General features: G+C 34.3%; 2 protein-coding genes across 2 annotated transcripts; one reads left to right on the forward strand and one right to left on the reverse strand.

The window, feature by feature from the left end:
* Positions 1–2,008: 2,008 nt before the first annotated feature.
* LOC145640629 (uncharacterized) lies at positions 2,009–2,887 on the reverse strand. Its single transcript, XM_081691873.1, has one exon. It carries the CDS (start codon positions 2,885–2,887, stop codon positions 2,009–2,011), a length of 879 nt encoding a protein of 292 aa, XP_081547999.1.
* Positions 2,888–6,129: 3,242 nt separating this feature from the next.
* On the forward strand, positions 6,130–19,376 carry LOC145639429 (NAD-dependent malic enzyme, mitochondrial). Its single transcript, XM_081690669.1, has 19 exons — positions 6,130–6,442; positions 7,520–7,616; positions 8,142–8,260; positions 9,018–9,185; positions 9,691–9,819; positions 10,455–10,515; positions 11,747–11,850; positions 12,279–12,362; positions 13,776–13,882; positions 14,950–15,061; positions 15,589–15,702; positions 16,128–16,193; positions 16,809–16,881; positions 16,983–17,069; positions 17,966–18,020; positions 18,099–18,170; positions 18,366–18,428; positions 18,500–18,614; positions 18,881–19,376. Exons 1-19 carry the CDS (start codon positions 6,272–6,274, stop codon positions 18,947–18,949), a joined length of 1,866 nt encoding a protein of 621 aa, XP_081546795.1. The 5' UTR covers positions 6,130–6,271; the 3' UTR covers positions 18,950–19,376.
* The last annotated feature ends 1,202 nt before the right edge of the window (positions 19,377–20,578 follow it).

A 20,578-nucleotide genomic window follows, 5' to 3' on the forward strand; every position in this document is an offset into this window, starting at 1 on the left:
AAAATTTAATTTAATTACTTAAAAATTAAATTATGTGGGCTAATTAATAGATTTACTACTCTATAGTTCTTACAAGTAATATGGATTACTCCACCCAACAAGTATTTTACTACGTATTTTATTTTCTCATAATTTTGATTTAAATTTATGCAATTTTTTATTTTTTATTTTTTTTTTAGAAATGCAAATAAAGTTGATGTAAAAATAAAAAAAAAACAAATGATTTTATATTTGGTGTTTTAAATTAGGAGTAGCTTATTTCCAGCGCTGACCCGGCCTTGCAATGGGTGTTGGCAGGATCTAGTTGTACAACTATGACGACTCATAAATTTTAAAGTCAAACAAATTGCCACGTAACTCTTCTCTCCTCCATTAGGTAAATTATGATCTCAGTCAAAATACGTTTGATTACATAATTTAATCATTATAATAATTCCAATCAAAGTGAGCTTTCTTTTTTGAAAGCTACTTTTTATTGTTATTCTATTTAACTTTCATTATCTCTCTATTTCACTATTACAGGATAAAGCTATGTAAGGTCATACTTGTAACTAGTTGTAAGCTTGTAACTCATAAAATATGAAAGTTTCGAAAATAACAGAAAAGGGCAGCTTAGGTTAGTAGATTGTGACATAATTAACCCAATGTTTTAATGAAGGTTCGTAGTAGCATAGGAACAAAGGCAATGGTGAATTGGTGACGATGTAAAGATGTTTTGAGACGACAATTATGAGGACTTTTACTGCATAACCCATTAAACCTTAGTAACCCGTATCTTGCTACGTCCTTGATTACACATAGGTCAAAAAAATAATAATAACCTTAGCTTGGTTGTTGTGTCATGTACAAGGTATAACTGAATGTACATGGTTTGAATAATTGTTTTCATCCGTCTTTTTTATTAGGAAAAAGGTAGAAGATTTTCCTCATAACATTTCTAAACTTTTTAAACCGTACATACTAACTTAAGATTGGAATATAGTTGAAACTATGCCAAAAAAAGGGAGATTATAGGGAAAAAAGTGTAGTAGATATAAACTTATTATATTTGGTTCTACGTTTAAAATACAATTATTAAGATTTGTAAGTTAGTTGAATTCCATAAGTTAGTTAACATTGAAGAATTCAACCTCCAATTAGGAGTTGACAGCCAAGAGTAAATTAAAGCTAGAAAACTTAATTACAAATTTACAAACAATGTAATGAGAAACAAGTCAACTTCAACCACTCGTATATGCTTGCCATACACTTCAAATTAAGAGGGAAACAATTTAAAATACAGGTGAAATTAAAATGAATGTAACTTAATGCTTGTCAAACACTTCTATGGAGTAATTAATAATCGCAATGAATTACAAATATACTAGCCCAATACAAGTAAAAATCCGATTTCAGGTTAATTACCTCGAATCGAAATTAGAGACAATAGAGTTAATGAGATGAGTGCGTATATTATGGTGTTATGTATGTACATTATCCACACTCAAGTGACGTTTTGCACAATATTAGAGCATAATTAATACGAAAGTAACATTTAAAAGTGTTTGTTTTAAGTTGGCTAAAACATACAGAGTACTTTCGTAAGAAATTGAACTCCCTTAAATACTTGAAACTTCTCGAGAACAGCTAGACAAGTAAGACAATCAAACAAATTGGTACACTTACAGAAGATTCAACAAATTGACACTTCTTTTGGAGAATATTAAACCAAACGACCAAATAACTAAAAATGTCAAGTAAAAACACTGTATTACTTGTAATATTTGTCACTCTCTAATATTCCAACGGCAAAATATCACTCTTCTGAAAGAAAAACTTCAATGTACATGGCAAAATGTGTCACAATTTTTTGGTATCAACATTTTAAATTTTTAATCATACTAAAAAAAAATTAAAAAAAAAAAAAAACTACAAAGGGTAGTATCGTACTTTACTATGATCGTCAACATCATGATCATCATTAATCCATCCAATTGAGTGGTTGAGTATGTAGGGAACACAGTCAAAGTCAACGTTTCCGATTTAACCTTCCAAAATCAGCAAGCTTCCTAGATCGATTCGCACAAAACGACGCCGCTTCAGACAAGTGCGGTTTATCATTAATATTTCCACCACTTTTACTATTACAACTGCCACCGTTACTTTTCCCGGTCACCGGAACCCTAATTTCACCGGAAAATCCCGTCTCGGCTCCCCAATGATACCGACTCGCCGGCGAAGCTCTCACCAATGGACTCAAACAAAACGCAAAACTCGCAACATTGTTAGCCATCAACCTCGCCGGACTCGCCTTGACTCGGCCCGGACTCGGCCGAGTCGTCGTCGTCGACTCTCTTTCTCTCTCCTCCAACTCATTCCACTCGTTTTGCGGCGACATTCCTCGGTTACTGCACCGAGTTAACTCACCGGGTTCAACCACCGAGTTCGACGATGAACTCACAACACTCGATTTAGATCGGAATAACTTCGAGATAAGACCGAATTTCCCCCCGCTTTTCTTCTTCTGAAAACTAGGGTTTGCTTGTGGAGTACTGTAAAACCGTTGAATTATCGGCTTCTTGTTGATGTCCGCAACGGCGGCGGCGGAAGCAGTGACGGCGGCGGTGGTGGTAGTTTGATCGGATTTACGCCGGGAAATATACGGCGAAACAGACCTAGGAAAAATCAACGGCGGCGGTTGCGACGGCGGAGCTTGTTGCTGCTTCTGATGAAGGTAAATTGAGGAGAGAGATTGAGAATGATGATTAGAATTAGGGTTAGGATGATCGGAAATCAATGATTTAGGTTGAGATTGAGCTTCAACAACAGCTTCAAGACGAAGGCGAAGACAAGAAGCGCAAACGCCGACGCTACTACTGAAATCCGATACGTGCTTCTTGCACCTCATCTGACTGATTAATTTTCTCTCTCCTCAATTTCTCTTTCTCTCTCTCTTTCTCCTCAATTTTCAGCGCTTTTAAAGCGTCGAAAATATATTGACATTTCCCTAATTTGATTATTCAGTTTTCTGGGTTGAATATTTCTGGGTAAGAAGATCTGGATGATGGTGAAATATAAAGAAAGAAAGAGAAGAAGGAGAAGATTCAAGGTTGTCTTCTTCTGAAAATGTGGGGGTGTTATTATAAAGTTTCAGGGGAGTTTTTATATGATTTTATAATATATAGTTTAATTTTTGTACTACTGATAGTAGAAGTAGTAGTTGGGGTTATTATTGATATAGTTACTCCATTAGAAAATAGAAAATGTATTTTTTATTTATGTTTTGTCAGATTAATAAATTTTATTTAGTGCTATTGTTGTTAAATGAGGTGAAGTTTGGGTTGGATTGGGTTGCTTTTTTGGAGAGAGAAAATGTTAGGTTTGTTTTGGGTTTGACTTGCCCACTTTTTTGTGTCAAGTGTAATTTTACTTCTTCTACTATTGACTCCAAATAGTGTTGCTTAACTTTTGGAGGAGTTTAGGACCAAAGTAATTATTGCTTAAAAGATGAGATCTTGTGGTTTGTATTGTAAAGTGTTTTTAATGTGTCTAAATGCATTGTGTTTTATTTGTGATTGTGACCTAATTGCCATTAGTGGGAATGTTTGTTTTTTAAGAACTACGGTTATTACTTTATAAGCGATAATAGGTTCCTTTGTTTGTGGCAGAAAACTGGCGTTTTAAAGATAAATAAGATTGTACAAATTGGAAAGAAGTATAATGGGGTGAAAAGCAATCTTTTATTGTGATTTTGGTGTATATAGACAGCTTTGTAGCAACTATAGTGGGAGATGGTTTATGTGATTTGTTTCCTTTTCTATAATCATTTAATAGTAGATTTGGATTCACACTCACTAATTATTTGACTAGCTAAAGATACTTTTGGATAGAGATAATAATTTGGGTGTTGTTTTTACTTTATCTACCCTTTATGATTTTGAATCGATTATACATTGAAATAAATCCTTTTTGCTATGTAGGATATCTCATACGACATCAAAAATGTTAACTCCAAGTCGAAATATAGAATCACATGTTTGGTTTATGTGTTTAGGTCGATTCACGACTGGAACTATTTATTCACATTGGGTCAGTATGGATCGTCATACATTGGATCAACTTTTGGCTGCTTCCATCAAATGATTAGGTAATTTTTCTCTGTGATAGATTTTATCATTAAGTGAATAGGTTATCTTACATGAGAATTGAGAACGATACTTGATGTTGATTCAATGGTGTAAGAGAAAATGTAAAATATTGAAATGAAGGGCAATGAGTGCTACTTGTTTTGAACTACTATGGTTTTGTTGGTAAATTTGGATTCCCAACTTTCTTATTGTAAGAAAAATGGATGTTTATGTAAATAGATGTGATTAAGGGTATGTTCTCTTACGTTGAAATTCAATTCAGTTCAGTTCATTTCAGCTCAGCTCCTAATTTCCTTCTCTTATAAAATATTCATTTAAGTTCAGTTCAGTTCAGTTCAGCTCAATTCAGTTCAGTTCAGTTCAGTTTAGTTCAGCTGAGTTCAGTCAATGAGAACAGACCCTAACTTTGATGTTGTTTTAATTATATTACCTTTAGATATGCTTAGTTTGATTATTAACGGGAAGTGAGTCCACTTTATTGAGTAAGCGTGTAAAAGAATTATCTCAACATAATGGGCATAAAGTGCTATTTTGTTTGAGCTAAATGACTTATCTATCATGTTTGTTTCTTGAAGTCAAGTCGTGCTAAGAGAAATACTTAACTCAAATGGCATTGAAAGCTACTCTGTTTGAGCTAATCGATTTAGATATCATGTTTGTTTCTTGAAGCAACCTTCTTTAAGTGATTATAATGACGGAACTTTCAAATCTAATGTTTAGTTTACAGGTTGATGCTAATTTTCCAATTATCATTCAACAAAGTGATTAATTTCTTATGGTGATGATCTAATTGATTTTCCAAACGACATTGGAGGAATTGATGTCAATTACAAAGGCATATGAAAAACATACTACCTCCATTTCATATTATTTACAACTTTATAAAGTACAAGGACTTCTAGGCAAAATTTGGTTGTGAGTGTAAGATTGAGAGAGAAAATTATGGATGCATGTGATAAGGAGAGAGATGTGGAGAAATGTGCAAATAACGTGTAGCATTTATTTTTGACAAAAGTTGCAAATAATGGCCATGTTTGGTAATTGGCTTTTTGGTTAGCTTTTGGCTTTTTTAGGTGGTCAAACAACCAAAAAATGTGTTTGGTAATTGGCTTTTTAGTCAGCGAAAAAGCTGGCTTTTAAGCCAAAATGAAAAAGCTGCTTTGAGTAGCTTTTTTTGTTGGCTTGTTGGCCCACAAATTATCTAATAAACAGCCAACAACCAACAACAAGATAGATAATATATAAGGACCAAATGGGTAATTTAGCGGTTTTTTTTTTTTTGGTGTACCACTTGTTAATCCTTTGGACTAATTTGGATTTGGAAATCTATTCTGGATGGTTAGATTTCAGTAGTAATTTATGTTGATATATTTCCTCCGTTTCATATTGGCCTTGTTTGGCAAATGGTTGTTGGCGGTTGGTTGTTGGCTGGTTCACTTGGCTTAGCTTTTTTTGTTGACTTGTTGACCCACAAATTATCTAATAAACAGCCATCAACCAACAATTAATTTACCAAACACTTTTATAAATAGTCAGCTTAAACAACCAATTTTAAAAGCCATTATAAACAGCCAAACATTCCAGCTGGTCAAACAAGCTAAGCCAAGTGAACCAGCCAACAACCAACCGCCAACAACCATTTGCCAAACAAGGCCAATATGAAACGGAGGAAATATATCAACATAAATCACTACTGAAATCTAACCATCCAGAATAGATTTCCAAATCCAAATTAGTCCAAAGGATTAACAAGTGGTACACCCAAAAAAAAAACCCGCTAAATTACCCAATTGGTCCTTATACATTACCTATCTTGGCAATCTACAATTACCCAATTGGTCTATCACTAGGAAGAGTAAGAATATTGTAATACGATTGGGCCATTAAGCCCAATCCACAATCTTAATTTCTTATACTTCTATCCATTTCAGTAGGGTCCACCTTCCCAAAAATAAAGAACCTTGTCTGACTTACACTTAAACAATCACACCATTATTTTGTTCCCAAACAATTAGGAAAGATTCTCACCAATCTCACAAAATTCTCTTCCCCAGTAGAAGCTGCAGCAACAGTGAAGAAACTTCGCCATTGAAATTCATCTCAAATTTCTGCTGATTTTTCTCTGAAGAAATTGAAGTTTAAAGATGTCGTTGATTTGTAATCGAAGCAGATTAACATCGTCTTTGATCAAACGATTGAAGTATCAAATTGCGATTGTTTCGAATCATCGATCGTTCACTACTTCTGAAGGTCATCGTCCTGCTATTGTTAATAAACGTAGCCTTGATATTCTTCATGATCCTTGGTTTAACAAGGTCTATTTTTCTCTCTTCGTTTTTCTTCGCGATTTTTAGGATTTTAGTTTTTGATTGATTAATGTTTGTGAAATTTGATTGATCAAATTAGGTTTTGAAGTTTGATTAGTTTGGATTTTGTGATTTTTAGCTGATTTATTGAAGTTTTTATGTGAATTTCATATTTTTAAATGCTGGTTATGATAGACAAAAACTGTTTGAATTACTTGTGATGTTGATGTGTTTGTTTAAATGAGGAGTAAAATTAGGGAAATTCCGAGGATTTGGAATGGTTTAGTCCGGGAGATACATTCGAAAAATGTATTTAGCTGCAAAATAAGGTTAATTTAGTGTTTTAGATGGTGGAGATGTAGTATTGGTGAAATGAAATTGGTTGATATAGGAAATGCAACAAGTTTATATGATTTTGTGATGTTTAGTTACATTATTTTCGATACGGTTTATGATGATCACGAACTTTTTCCATCTCAGGATTAAGGAAATTTAAGGTTTAGTTTATATCCAAACTAGTCTGAAGCTTTCTAATGCATTAGTTCTTATCTGAACTTGTTTTTGAGAAACTTCAAGCTGAATATAACAAAGCATTAGTACTGCATTGAATGTCGATAAGAAGTGAAAAATGGGTGATATTGATAAATTTTACCTTAGATGTTGTGATTAAATGAGGAAAGAAGGGTTATATGACCTACATCATGAAAAAAGAATAAAGTAAAAGTTATACGTCTTAATGTCTTATGTTTTGAAATAGAGAGGAGCATGTACATTTTTTTTTGAACAAAATCAATTCACTTGCATGTACATATATTAGCAATAGTGAATAGTATGATCTTGAGGAACTACATAACTTAGTACTATTATGTGATTATATCATGGTGAAATACACGACTGACATGAGATGTCAAAGACTATATGGACTTGTTCTTTTGACAAGATATAAACATGTAATTACTCGATTCATATCTGCTTGTGAACTTTCTTGCTGTTACTTTTTCATTTTTCAAATCTGCCGCACATTTTTCCTGTGATTCTTCAGTAATGGCTAAAATTGAGTTTTTGATATGACTGTTTGAATAGTAGGGCACCGCATTTTCCATGACAGAACGTGATAGGCTTGATCTTCGTGGACTTCTTCCACCAAATGTTATGACTACTGAGCAGCAAATTAACCGATTTAGTTAGTCTCTATCTCTCTATTATTTTTCATTTCAATGTTTGTGTCTCTTTCTATTATAGCCGAATGCTTATAGCTTTTCACTGTGCTTTGATGTTCCTGACTTCCTGTCATTTACATGGTATGGTAATTTGGTGATCTTTCATTCCATTGTCATAGCTAATGAGAATGCAGTCTCTGGAAAGTGCAAAATGTAGTTTGCATGTTTTAATGATGTGAAGTTTTTGCTAGTTAAGAGAAATATGTAAAATTGGGTAGAATTATGAATCGAACCGTATAGCCATACATGAATCCTAAGATTCTAAGAACTGAATCATGATTTTAAGTACACTGTTTGCATCCCACTCAAACTGGAAATTAGTTATAAGCCTTATTTCTCATGTTTACTTCTTCAAGATACCAACAAATTGGCTTACATCCTATGTACTATCCAAAACATTTTGCATCAATTTGCTTCTGGGTACTGCTTGCCGTGGATGCCTTTTTGTGCTTGAAAAATGCTTGTTATTAATTACTGCCACCAAACAGTGGCTGACCTAAGGAGACTTGAAAAGCAAACAAAGGATGGACCATCTGATCCCAATGCTTTAGCAAAATGGAGAATACTCAACCGGCTGCATGACAGAAATGAGACAATGTACTATAAAGTGAGTGAGTACCCTTGTATATGTTGTTGTATTTCCATGCATTTAATGATTCAAGACTTGCAAGTTTCCCATAAAAAACATTGATGCATTTTATAGTTTTTTGGGGCTGCCCAACTTTGTCTTGAGAGCTATGAACTGATGAAATTGAATTCATTTAATTTGAATTTTTAGTAGATTTGACTTTGTCCTGGTCATTTAAATAACCCAGTTATGATCAGATCCAACACTATTGTTGAAACTTGAATCATCCACTCCAGCTGACCTCTTTTGAGCTGAAATAATTTTCCTAGAAATCATTAAATTACTTAAATACGGAGCATTAATGCCTCAATGTGTTATGTACATCTTCAACCTTCAGCGAAACCACATAGTCCTGTAGATTGTGGACAGTAGTGATTAGTGTGCTGATCAAATGTAATCAACTAATTAATTCCTTGTTGGGCTTCCTCCGTAATTTCAATTCTTAAATATACCACTTCATATAGTTTGGCCTATGTTGAATGATTCAATTAAGAAAACTTTGGGCCCTCAACTTCGTTGATAACTTTAGTAAAGACTGAAACTGTTATTTAAGAACTTAATCAAAGAGGTGATCTCATGTAAAATTTTGCATATTAGGGTATAGCTTGTTCAAGTTGACACCTGAATACTTGATTTCTGAGAAGCATGCCAAACTAAACCTACTAATTTATGCTGTATCTGGTTGATGCCTAGAAATGTTTAGATGTTCTGACAGTATGTTTAATGGTTTATTCAGGTTTTAATTGCAAATATTGCAGAATATGCTCCTATTGTGTACACTCCTACAGTTGGTCTTGTATGCCAGAATTACAGCGGGTTGTATCGAAGGCCACGAGGAATGTACTTTAGCGCTGATGATCGTGGAGAGATGATGTCAATGGTATACAATTGGCCTGCTGACCAGGTATTTCCTCATGACAAAATGATTCTAAATGCAAGATTCGTTCTTTAAAAGTTTTAGCTAGTTCAATTATTTTGTGTGATAATGATACTATTCAGACCCTTAAGAGAAACTTCTCCAGTACAGTGAACTTTCCCCCCCCCCCCCCCACTTTAGGATCAACTCTAACTAATGTTTGATTTGCCTTATTTTATGTTTTCATGCACCAGTTTCTTGCTTAATCTGTAAAATTTGAACTCTTACTACTATAAGAAAATCAGAAAACAGATTTAGAACCAAATTGCTGTCATTAACAGCTTACCGAATACAGCTAGAATGTATTCTGTTTCAAATCACCTTATATATGTCAAAACGCACTTGTAAAACTCTGCATAATATGAATATTTTTATATTTGGCACCAAAGTTAAGCTGGAAGTAGGGTCCTTTTTCTTTTAATGTTCCAAATCACTTGTTTTTCCCACCTTTGTTCTCCTAGATTTATGCTGATATACTTTTCTGGTTTTGCAGGTCGATATGATAGTTGTGACTGATGGTAGTAGAATTTTGGGGCTTGGAGATTTAGGGATTCAGGGCATTGGTATTGCAATTGGAAAACTAGATTTATATGTTGCTGCTGCCGGGATAAACCCACAAAGAGTAATTACTTGACTTTTGAGTCATGTCAGTTTCTTTGTGTCTATAATTTAGCTTCTGAATCTGGCTTACAAATCAAAAATCAAATTTCTCACTAATTTTTTCCTCATATCCTAATGTCTAATATGTTCCTTAACCTCAACTATTTCAACATTATAATTGTATTTAGTTTCTCTTTAGGTTCATGCCTCACGCTGCTAGCGGGGCTTTTCTTGTCATGTCCCTTTCTGATGTAGTTCGTGATTGGAATTCTTTTTCCCCTTGTTATTGCTTGAATATGACTCCTGATCCCTTTTTGTGATGATTCTTTCTATCTAGTAGAAATTTTTAGGTGAGATAATCTGTAAAAATCAGCACTTCCATACTTTCACGTGTCATACTCATTAGATGCATTATCAGGTGAGACTTACTATAGACTATAGATGATTCTAAACGTATAGCTGAGCAAGATTTCACTTTAAAGTGATTCAAAACTTTTCTTGAATGCTTTTTTAAAAATATTGGTCTCCTCATGGGTTGGTCGGCATCTTATTCAAATGGTCAAACCTTCTCTGAAAAAAATGTGCGAAAGGTTTTCAATTTTTTAAATTTGAGTGTGTAGATTGATTTTTCCTTAATGATCTTTTTTTGGTGGGCAGGTGTTGCCAGTGATGATTGATGTTGGAACCAATAATGAGAAGCTCCTTAAGGACCCTCTATGTAAGAAAATAAATCCTGTCATGGATAGGGGTTTGGTAATTTAGTTTATCAGCCTGAGTTCATTTGGGATGTTGTCTTTTGCTCGTAAACATTCTTATCATGTTCCTGTCTTTTCACATCTTATGTATGTTTTTACATGGTGTACTGAGTGTAGCCTATGTTTCTTCATGTGAATGCTTTCGCAGTCAACTTTAGAAAGGGTGGGCTCTTGCTTCTTTGGTGAATTTTGTTAGATCTCATGCCACTCACCAATATTTTCTGCCTCATGAACATGCTATGATCTTCAAATAATTTCTTTTAGAATGAGTGTGATGGGATTGGCTTTCCTTTTCGAAAATTTTAGTTTTATATATTTCATAAAATAACCACTGTACTTTTCACTAGGTTTTTTCTTAAAGTGGGGTTTAGGCCTTAAGGAGGTCTTATGCTTGCTGCTTTTGTAAAAGAATGTAGAGAGGTTAGTTCTACTGGTATTTGTTTATGTTTGACACAATTGCTTTTAAAGACAAACCAAGGGTGTATCTACCAACCATATGCAAAGGAAATGATGAAGTTATAAATCTCACATCTTTTGTTCCCAAGTGATCTAATTTAGCAAGTCTGTGAAGACTTACTGCTTTCCAAAATTAGTGAAATTTGTCACTGCTGATTATCTTTACAGTGAGTTTTTTTTTTTTCCTTCTCTTGGTGTAATGGTGTGTATAGATAGCTACCTCACCATCGGATGAAATTGAAAATTCCACATGCAAACATTAATTCAGCATCCTTCATTTTATCATGTAGTATTGTTGTTGTAATAGTAGACTAGTAGTACAAATATACTTTATTGTTTTTATTTATAATACCACTTTTTTTGCTGCTGCCGTTATCAAGTATTCTATGTACTTGTAAGATTACAGTAGTTAATTCTAGCTTTACTAATAAACATGTTTTCATCTCTAAACGGATTTTTTTACAGTAAATAATTCTAGTTTCTCTAAAGGGATTTAATTTTAATAGAATTTTTAATTAATTAATTTATTTTTCCTGTGCAACAACCCTCTTACTGGAGTTTATTGGTTCAGGTAAGGTTGCATACATCCAAACCTTCTTAGACCCTACCAACACCATTTACTTATTAATTTTATTTGAAGGCTGTTTTTTCTGTGTACTTATCAAAGTGTGTGATAGCGTATAAGAGATGTGAATGTCAGAAGTTTAATGATCTATGCTTCTTAATTCTTATTGGCAGATTTGGGATTGCAAGAAAACCGTCTTGATGGAGAAGATTATCTTGCAGTCATAGATGAATTTATGGAGGCGGTTTATACGCGCTGGCCGAATGTTATTGTGCAGGTCAGTTTCTTTATGCTATGAAGCTGCTGCAAAGCATGGAAAACTCTTGGCGCATAGCGCCTCTGTATATTTTCAGCAATAGGCCATGAAAAAAAAAGTACCATTTCATAGGTAAATAGTATGTTTTGGTGGTATAAATATTTTGCTAATAGTACAAATAAGTATGTAAACAGTACATCAAAATATTATACCACTGTGAGATATAATAGTACTACTAAGACATAATGGTAGAATATACATGCATAATAGTACACAAAACTGTACCACTGTAACCATAAAAAGTACCATTTTGAATGTCAAATGACTATTTTACCCTCCTATTTGCAAAGAAAAAATATAGGCACTATGTGCCAAGATGCACTCGCAAAGCATTGGGAATTCTGTTATTTTTCTGTGGCATTTTCACCACCATTTTCTCTCTTGTGCAGTTTGAAGATTTCCAAACCAAATGGGCTTTCAAGCTGTTACAGCGGTACAGACATAATTACAGAATGTTCAATGATGATGTACAGGTATAAGTATGTTATTATGCTGGCTGCGTCTTCAGCTCTTCACCTTAGAATTTTGCGTGATGGTTAATTGTTTAGAACCCAAAAGGCTCAGTTTGTAACCCTCTTGTTTTCTGTGTCTGATATCCACTATAGTACCACAATATTGGTTATATATATTTATTTATTTAGTTTTTCCAGGGAGGGGAGGTGGGGACGACAACTTGAGATAGCATCAGGCTCTTGTTAAGCATACTTCCTTGGCTTTGTAAAAAAAAAAACCTGGTTAAAAGAGTTTCTATGTGCACATGCGATTGCTAAGGAGCCCTTGTCTTGAAGTTTTGGTCAGCCTTAACAGTTTGTTTGGATAAAGAAAGGGGAAGGAAAAGAAGGGGAGGGAGGGAAAGGGAGGGGAGGGAAGAATGGTGAGTTTTCCTTCCAAATCTCTCCATTGTTTGAGGGATCAATTTCCTACAATTTAATCATTCCATTTCTCTCCCCTCCAATTCCCTCCCTTCCTCATTTGCTATCCAAATGAAAGATACTCCATCTCTCCATTTCTCTTCCCTTCCTTTCCCTCCATTTCCTTCAATCCAAACACACCATTAGTTTTTTCTAGTCATAGCATCTTGACGTATAAAAGTGCTCTTTGTTTGGCTCTCTGGAAAGAGTTTTTTGATTGAGCAATCAAATCGATGGTGGCTCAACTTTAGGATGCTCATGTTCTATGTTACAAGTTACGACATGAGCAATTAATTACGTAAGGCTGGGTCTGTATTTTACATATTGACTGAAATATATGACACTTTCCTCTTCTTCCACTCAGTATATATCACCATTTACCTTATATAAGTCAGTTAATAGTTTTAATTTTCAGTGTTAGTCTAGATCGTCACAAGGTTGGTTTTATATGTTATTTTCAAAATGTGTTTTTCCTGTCCATCACCTTTTTTTTTTTTTTTTTTTTTTTTTTTTTTTTTTTTTATGCTACTACAATCAAGGGCTTATGTAAAGTATGGAGTCATCCATAAAGGAGATTTGAATACGTTTTGTAAGCAGATGCTAATGTTAAATTAGTTTCAAACATTTAAATATTATAGATAAATTCATTTTACATAATTTTAGCTATAAATTAGATGGACTCGAATAAATAGATTCTTATTAGGCTTAAGTATCTTTTGATAAACTAGATTGTCATTGTTTGTGCTGTTGAAGTTACTTTAGTCTTAAAAATTAGAATAGATACCAAATTACCAGATTAACAAATTGGGACTTTGATAATTGATTATCTTATTGCATGGCCTTTACCAAAATATATTTAATGCTTGGCTATTACTGCCAGCCATCTCTTTTTTCAGAAGTGCTTGCTTTATTGTCTTTTGTTTGAAAACCAAGAACAGCAAGTAACATGTTTGATTCTCTTTCTATTGAAAACAGGGGACCGCTGGTGTTGCAATTGCTGGGCTTCTGGGAGCCGTAAGGGCTCAAGGAAGGCCAATGATTGACTTTCCTAAACAAAAGATTGTTGTTGCCGGAGCTGGAAGGTTCTCTTGTCTTGCCTTTTCTCTGGACTTGGTGTAGATTCCTTTTAACTTAGCTTGTAGATATTTCTAAATGAAAATTAAAAAAAAATACATATCTACTGCCTAATGATTGAAAATTTATGTTTTAAATTCTCAATTCCTCACTTAACTTTGCCCTGTAATATCTGCTGAATTTATGTCTCGCATGTTTAATATATTAATCTGCTGAATTTTAAGTCAAGTATTAACTCTTTTACGTCTTTTTCTCAAAAAAAAAAAAAAAAAAAAAAAAAAAACAAACAAACAACTCTTTTAAGTCTTAAGGAAATAGGTTTGTGGGGTGGGCGTGGGGCTATTGTAACAGTAGCTATGGGCCTGTGGACTTAAGAGAAATGCTATAAACTGCACGTTGTCATCTTTTACTCTTGTTATTGGTGTCCTTTGTATTGTATATTTGGTTTTCTTTTTTATATATCTATTTTCCCAATTTTTTTGGTTTGTTTATACCTGTGGTGGGTAGGTTGGGTCTTGGGTGGGGTGGTGCGTGGTGGGGAATTGGGGGAAGGAGGGGATTACCTGCAAAGTTGTTGGATGTATCTTGGGCTCTGAGGATCTTGTTTGTAGAAGAGTGGAGTATGGCTGTCTCAAAGAGTTCTCATGAACAAATTTCAATAGTATCTCATGTAGTGTTTGGTTTGAATTATTAGAAAAGGCTAGGGAAGAAGATTAGGGAGTTTAGAGCTCATGATACCAAGCAGGAAGTGGAATGTTGGCTTGAATTCTGAAACATGTCCTAAATGAGAAGTCAGAGATCTTATCTAGAGGGAATATTTCGAAATGAATAAGGAAATAAATGGGTGTTTCCTCTTTTCTTGTCCTGGCCCTGCTATGCTTTAGAATCTTGTAGTTCTTGTTCTTCATCTCCTATATCTGAGTGAAACTCTAATTTTTGAGCTTGTTTGAGTTGTTTTTGTCTGCTTTGGCAGCTAAGATTATATTAATGGCGTGCAGAAAATAAACTCATGATTCCTGCTCACATTTGGAATTTTGTCTAGCAACTAACATTTTGGTTTTGTTGATTCTGACAGTGCAGGTGTAGGTGTTCTTAATGCTGCCAGAAAAACAATGGCTAGGATGTTGGGGAATAATGAGTCTGCCTATGAAAGTGCAAGGAGCCAATTCTGGGTGGTTGATGCCAAGGTGTGTAATTAATTAAGCTTTTGTCTGACATTTTACTGCATTCCTTGGGCACTTCGTGCAGATTCAAGCAATTCAACGCCTTTGACTTGTTGATGAACAAATATTTTTTGTTATTAGTAGAATAACAGAATAAGCTATCTAGAAAGAAAGACGTGTATTAGCTAGGATGTCTAGACTCTAGATGAACTGTGGCTTTAAAGGAGTTTTTACTGCCGAATTTTCAGACTTCAGAAGGACTGGATCCTTTGATTTGTTTTGGATTACCTGTATTCTGTTATCTCTACCCCTATAATTTTTTTAGAAAAATGATAAGTTTTTAATTTCCTGCCCATGAGTGAGAAGGTAATGTATATTTGCCTTTATTTTTTCTGGAACTTTATATTTGTATATTAGTTTTCCTGCCTTGGTGATAATCAGGAGCGTTTGTCACTGAGTTATGGACTACTTTCGATTGGGAGCTTTAGATTTAACTTAATAACAGAAACCGTGTAGTTGATCATGCTAGGCTGCTCTATTGTGCATACCAGGGACTGATAACTGAGGAGCGAGAAGATATAGATCCAGAGGTCCGCCCTTTTGCTTGGAAGGCTAATGAAATTAATCGCCAAGGGTTGAAGGAAGGGGCAAGCCTGGCGGAAGTGGTTAGTGAACTTCTGCCGCACTGCTTACAACTTACATGTTACAGAGTGTGCAATTTGTTTACACAAATATGCAACTCTTGCAATTTTGTACTTTTTATTGATCCTGTTATATTAATCCCACTTTGCTTACTTAGTCTCATTAATCCAAAAGCATAATAGAATCATAAAGTTGGGCTCTATCTGATTCAGATGACTTATTTCTTGAGCCAAAAATTTAATCCTTGAAAGTTATACTACAATAATTATTTTTTTTCTCTATAGCTTACTTAATTTATTGTATTTTCTTGCAAAAAAGTTATTATTTTTTATTATAAGTTTAGATCTTGTGAAGTTGTGAGGGCATATGCTCTTTGAACTTACCAAAAGTGTTGGACTTTTGGCTGCGTGATTTTGATGCATTTACATTTTGATCATACGTGAAACAGGTTCGGCAGGTTAAACCTGATGTACTTCTTGGACTATCTGCGGTTGGGGGTCTATTCTCAAGAGAGGTATGAACTGATCAAGTGATCTCCTTTTGCTTTTCTGCCAAGAATACTGTTTCCTCTCTCCTCTCCTTTTCTAATCGCTCTGAGTTAAAAAAGTCCAGCACCATTTACGGATGCAATGAATTAGATCTGATATGATAATTAATTACATGCTGGTCTTGGCTCAAGACTTCAAGAGCATCCAGATAATAGATAATGACCATCTGATAAGCCAGCAATATCAATTCATTAATGATTGAATATGACTATTAATTCATTAAGTCTTTCACAAAATACATTTCTACCCATAATAAAATCAGTATTTTAAAAGTCTTTGAATACAAGCTTTCCAATAGTAAGTTGTATATTTGTCGTTAAATATAAATTTCGCATTGTATGTTTTCGTTATGAAATGATTGGTCAATTTGTGTATGAGGTGGTGCTTTTTTTTTTTTTCCTTTTCATTTTTTTAATATAGCGTGATTGGTTCATTCTTCTAGTTGCTGCGGGAATTTTCCAATATTCTCTCCTGAAAAAAGATTCTTTTTCTGTTTTAGAAAAATGATTATATTGTGTTAAGCTGTGAACTTTTGCACACTTTCTGGTTGAAAGTTAACCCATTTCTTAATTGTGGTTTAGGTCTTGGAAGCATTTAAAGGCTCAACATCAACAAAGCCTGCAATCTTTGCTATGTCAAACCCTACAAAAAATGGTATGCTTGTACTTCTGGTGATATTCAGCTCTTCTTCAGCTTATTTATTTATTTTTTATTTTTATTTTTTTTATTAAATATATATATTTTCCTAATGACAGCTGAATGCACCCCTGAAGAAGCTTTCTCTATAGTTGGTGACCACATCATATATGCAAGTGGAAGCCCATTCCAAAATGTTGATCTTGGTACGCATTCATTCTAATTAATGTGCTCAATTTTTTTGAAAAAAAGATAAATGCACAGTGATGTTAGTGTAATGTGGAAGAAAATAAGAACTGTTGCACAAAGGGAAATGCAATGGACAATTGAGGTCCTTTGGGGCTTCGTATAGGTCCGGTAACTTTTAGATAACTCACGTTAATCCCAGAATTAATATATTCTTCTTTAACTTTTTTCTCCGAATCCATGAAGTACACTTAAGTGTTCATACTATGCTAGAATATGGCTATGTAACCTTTACCAACCCTACCCTCCCCGCTCCCTCCCCCGAGTCCCCCCCACTGTGCTTTATATACTAAATCCTTTATTTTTTTTTTATTTTTTTTTTTTTTTTTTGCTGTTTCCGTTTGGTTCATATATTTTTACTTATATATTATTTTTATTTTTTTGTTCTACACTCTTGTACACTAACTCCATTTTTGTCAAAGCCCCTTCCCCACCCTACCTTTCAATATTTACACATTTTCACTACACTTTGCCTCTCTTACTTTATCCATCTTTTTCTTCCACCCACTCACATATTTCAGAATTTTCTTGTTCTATACTCACAGTAGAGTAGAACCAAGAAAATAAATAAATAAATAAATAAATAAATAAAAAATAAATAAATAGATGTATATACTTGTATTAGAGTCTTATGAAAAATTGCTGACTAGAAGAACAAGAAAATCTTTTTTAAGATTATGCATCTTTGGGTCTTCTCTTCTCTACCCTCTTGGTTAAAGCAATTTTAATGTGTCCAACGGAAGTATGCCCATTTCTCCCCTCCCTGGTCCCCCAAACCCCAACAACTGCAGTTTTATTCTGGGATAATGGACAAAGGAGTATTATAATTCTAATGGAACATTTTTTGATATGGTAGGAAATGGCAAGACTGGTCATGTGAACCAGGGAAATAATATGTACCTTTTTCCAGGGTAAGTTTTCACTTAGCTTTTGATATAAATTGCCCCCTTCATTCTTCTTTACTAATGTCTTTTTTCTTGAACAATCAGGATAGGACTAGGTACCCTTCTCTCGGGCTCTGAGATAGTCTCAGATGGCATGTTACAGGCTGCTGCGGAGCGGTAAGTATTAGCAGTTCTACTGAAAGCTTATGTGCAGATCCAACCTCAGTTGTTACTTTTCTTTCGCTTGTTTGATTGAATTTAGTACACACACTCACTGAAAATAGGGATTTTAATTTTCTCCAGCATGCTATGAAACACGGACCTGTGTTAGTAGAGTAAGCTGATATAGTGATATTGTTTCTTGATTTACAGCTTAGCTGGGTATATGACTGAAGAAGAGGTGCTCAATGGAGTCATCTATCCTTCAACATCGAGGTTAGTTTTGGAGCATTTAGCTTTCAGAATTTTATTTTCATGGCGTCTCTTTTACACTATTTCCGGTGCAGAATACGTGACATCACTAAAGAGGTAGCAGCAGCTGTAGTGAAGGAGGCTTTAGAAGAGGACCTTGCAGAAGGCTATCGTGGCATGGATGTTAGGGAGCTCCAGAAACTAAATGAGGTAATATTACAAACTTAAACTTATTTTTTAAAAGAAATTATCATACTAATAGGCATTTCATCAATTGGCCCAGGATTTATCGTACATGCCTATGATTTATGCTCTCAAATATGTATTTGTTTTAGTTGAAACCCTGTACCTGAGAGCTGGGTCACAAGAAACTGTTACTTGTTGCCTTTCTTTTGAAGTCGTCGTTGTCTGGCATGTTATCCCTTCAATTGGGATCCAGACTCTTATAGTAACTGAAATTTAATGTTGCCTTGCAGGAGGAACTTCTAGAATATGTAGAGAACAACATGTGGAACCCAGAATACCCTACTTTAGTGTACAAGTAGATCTGAAACCATATATAAGGGTGAAAGGAGAAAATACGCGTTGTATTGGAACTAGAGAAGTGGTATTGTCCCCTGCCACAGTTGCCATCTTTTGTGATAGACACAAATCACACACATAATAGCTATTTTTGCTTGAATGGGGCACTGTCAGTTCTTGCTGCTTATCTGTCCATCTCTTATATTCTGGTGTATTGCAATTTGCTGGTTTTGGTCAGGCTCTATTCACCATTGTTGTTTCCATTGCAAGTTCGTTTTCAGGGGACTATGGCTTTAAATTGTAGAGGACAGTCGGGACACAAATGGTTGCACGTTGTATGTAATACGAAGTATATTGGTTATCATAACATCTAAAAGGCCAACTCCTGTAACTTTATGTCTGTCAAATTACATATATTTATCAATGTTATTGAAGGTGATGTTTGCTAAATGTAGAACTTATAACGTCGGGTGGAAGCGTATTCTTATTAGTGTTACGGATTTACAAAGACACACCAGAACAATCTCTGCTTATATATAGATGAAGGATATTGAGCATTCAGCTTTTTAGAGTATAAAAAATTTAACTGTATCTTGAGATTCATTGAGTAAAAATTGGACTTCATTAGTGCAACAGATCTCCTAATCCTTTTGGTCAACACCAGTTTTTCGTCAGGGGCGGAGCAAAGAATTTCGGGGCCTTAGTGCAATTTTTAAACTTGGGCCCCCTTTTTCATAATTTAAAACGAGGTTTCAATTAAATAATACTTTGTAAATATTAAATTCAATTGTGACATTAAATGTAAAATTACAAGAAATAAAACCATAACATTTTCACGAGTAATTTTAAGGTCAATTTTCTCAATAATTCAAGTACTATAGCAAAAGTCATTATCATAAAAAAATATATATATATATATAAAGCAATTTTATTTTTTTTTTAAGGTAAGGAGAATTCCCTTGCAAATTGGGGGGAAAAAAGGGATCCAACTTGCTTGGGGTGAGAATCGAACCCCTCTCACAAGAGTGGAAGGAGGGCCTCCAAGCACTAGGTCAACCTTGATTCTCACTAATCGTTGATTGTACTAGTGAATTTGAGAAATAGAAAATTAAGTGTAATTTCATGTAAGAAATTAAAGATAATAAAGAGACGGGTATAGAAAGAGAAAGTGAAAAAAAAAAAAAAAAAAAGTACTTCAATGTTCAATCCAAAAAAGAGTAAAAAAAATTAAAGGCTTGGTTTTCTGCAAAAAAAAAAAAACAAAAAAACAAAAAAACATTGACTTTCATTTTGAAACTGACTGCTCCTAACTAGCAAACCAAGGGGATTTCCATTTAATTATATACTCACAAAAGTTATTATTTGATTTTTGGGGCCCAATACTTAAGGGGCCTTGTGCGGTCACTCAACTTACACCGTCCTTTAGCCACCCTTGTTTTTCGTTACTCTTTTGCTAATTATAATATTATGCTTCCCTACTCTCACTCTCTCGCTTATTATCTACTAGTACATTTTTACAATGTTATGCTTGATCGAAGCCTTTTTATCCTTCTAATTGGTGTCAAGTAAGGAAAAAAAATCGCTTTTATTTGTGTCAACATAATGGTGGATAATGATAAAGGATGTTAACTAGTCGAGCTGAGACCAAGCCT

Source organism: Chenopodium album, chromosome 7 (genome assembly GCF_948465745.1).
Source record: "Chenopodium album chromosome 7, dcCheAlbu1.1, whole genome shotgun sequence".
In the NCBI taxonomy this organism is placed as follows: domain Eukaryota; kingdom Viridiplantae; phylum Streptophyta; class Magnoliopsida; order Caryophyllales; family Amaranthaceae; genus Chenopodium; species Chenopodium album.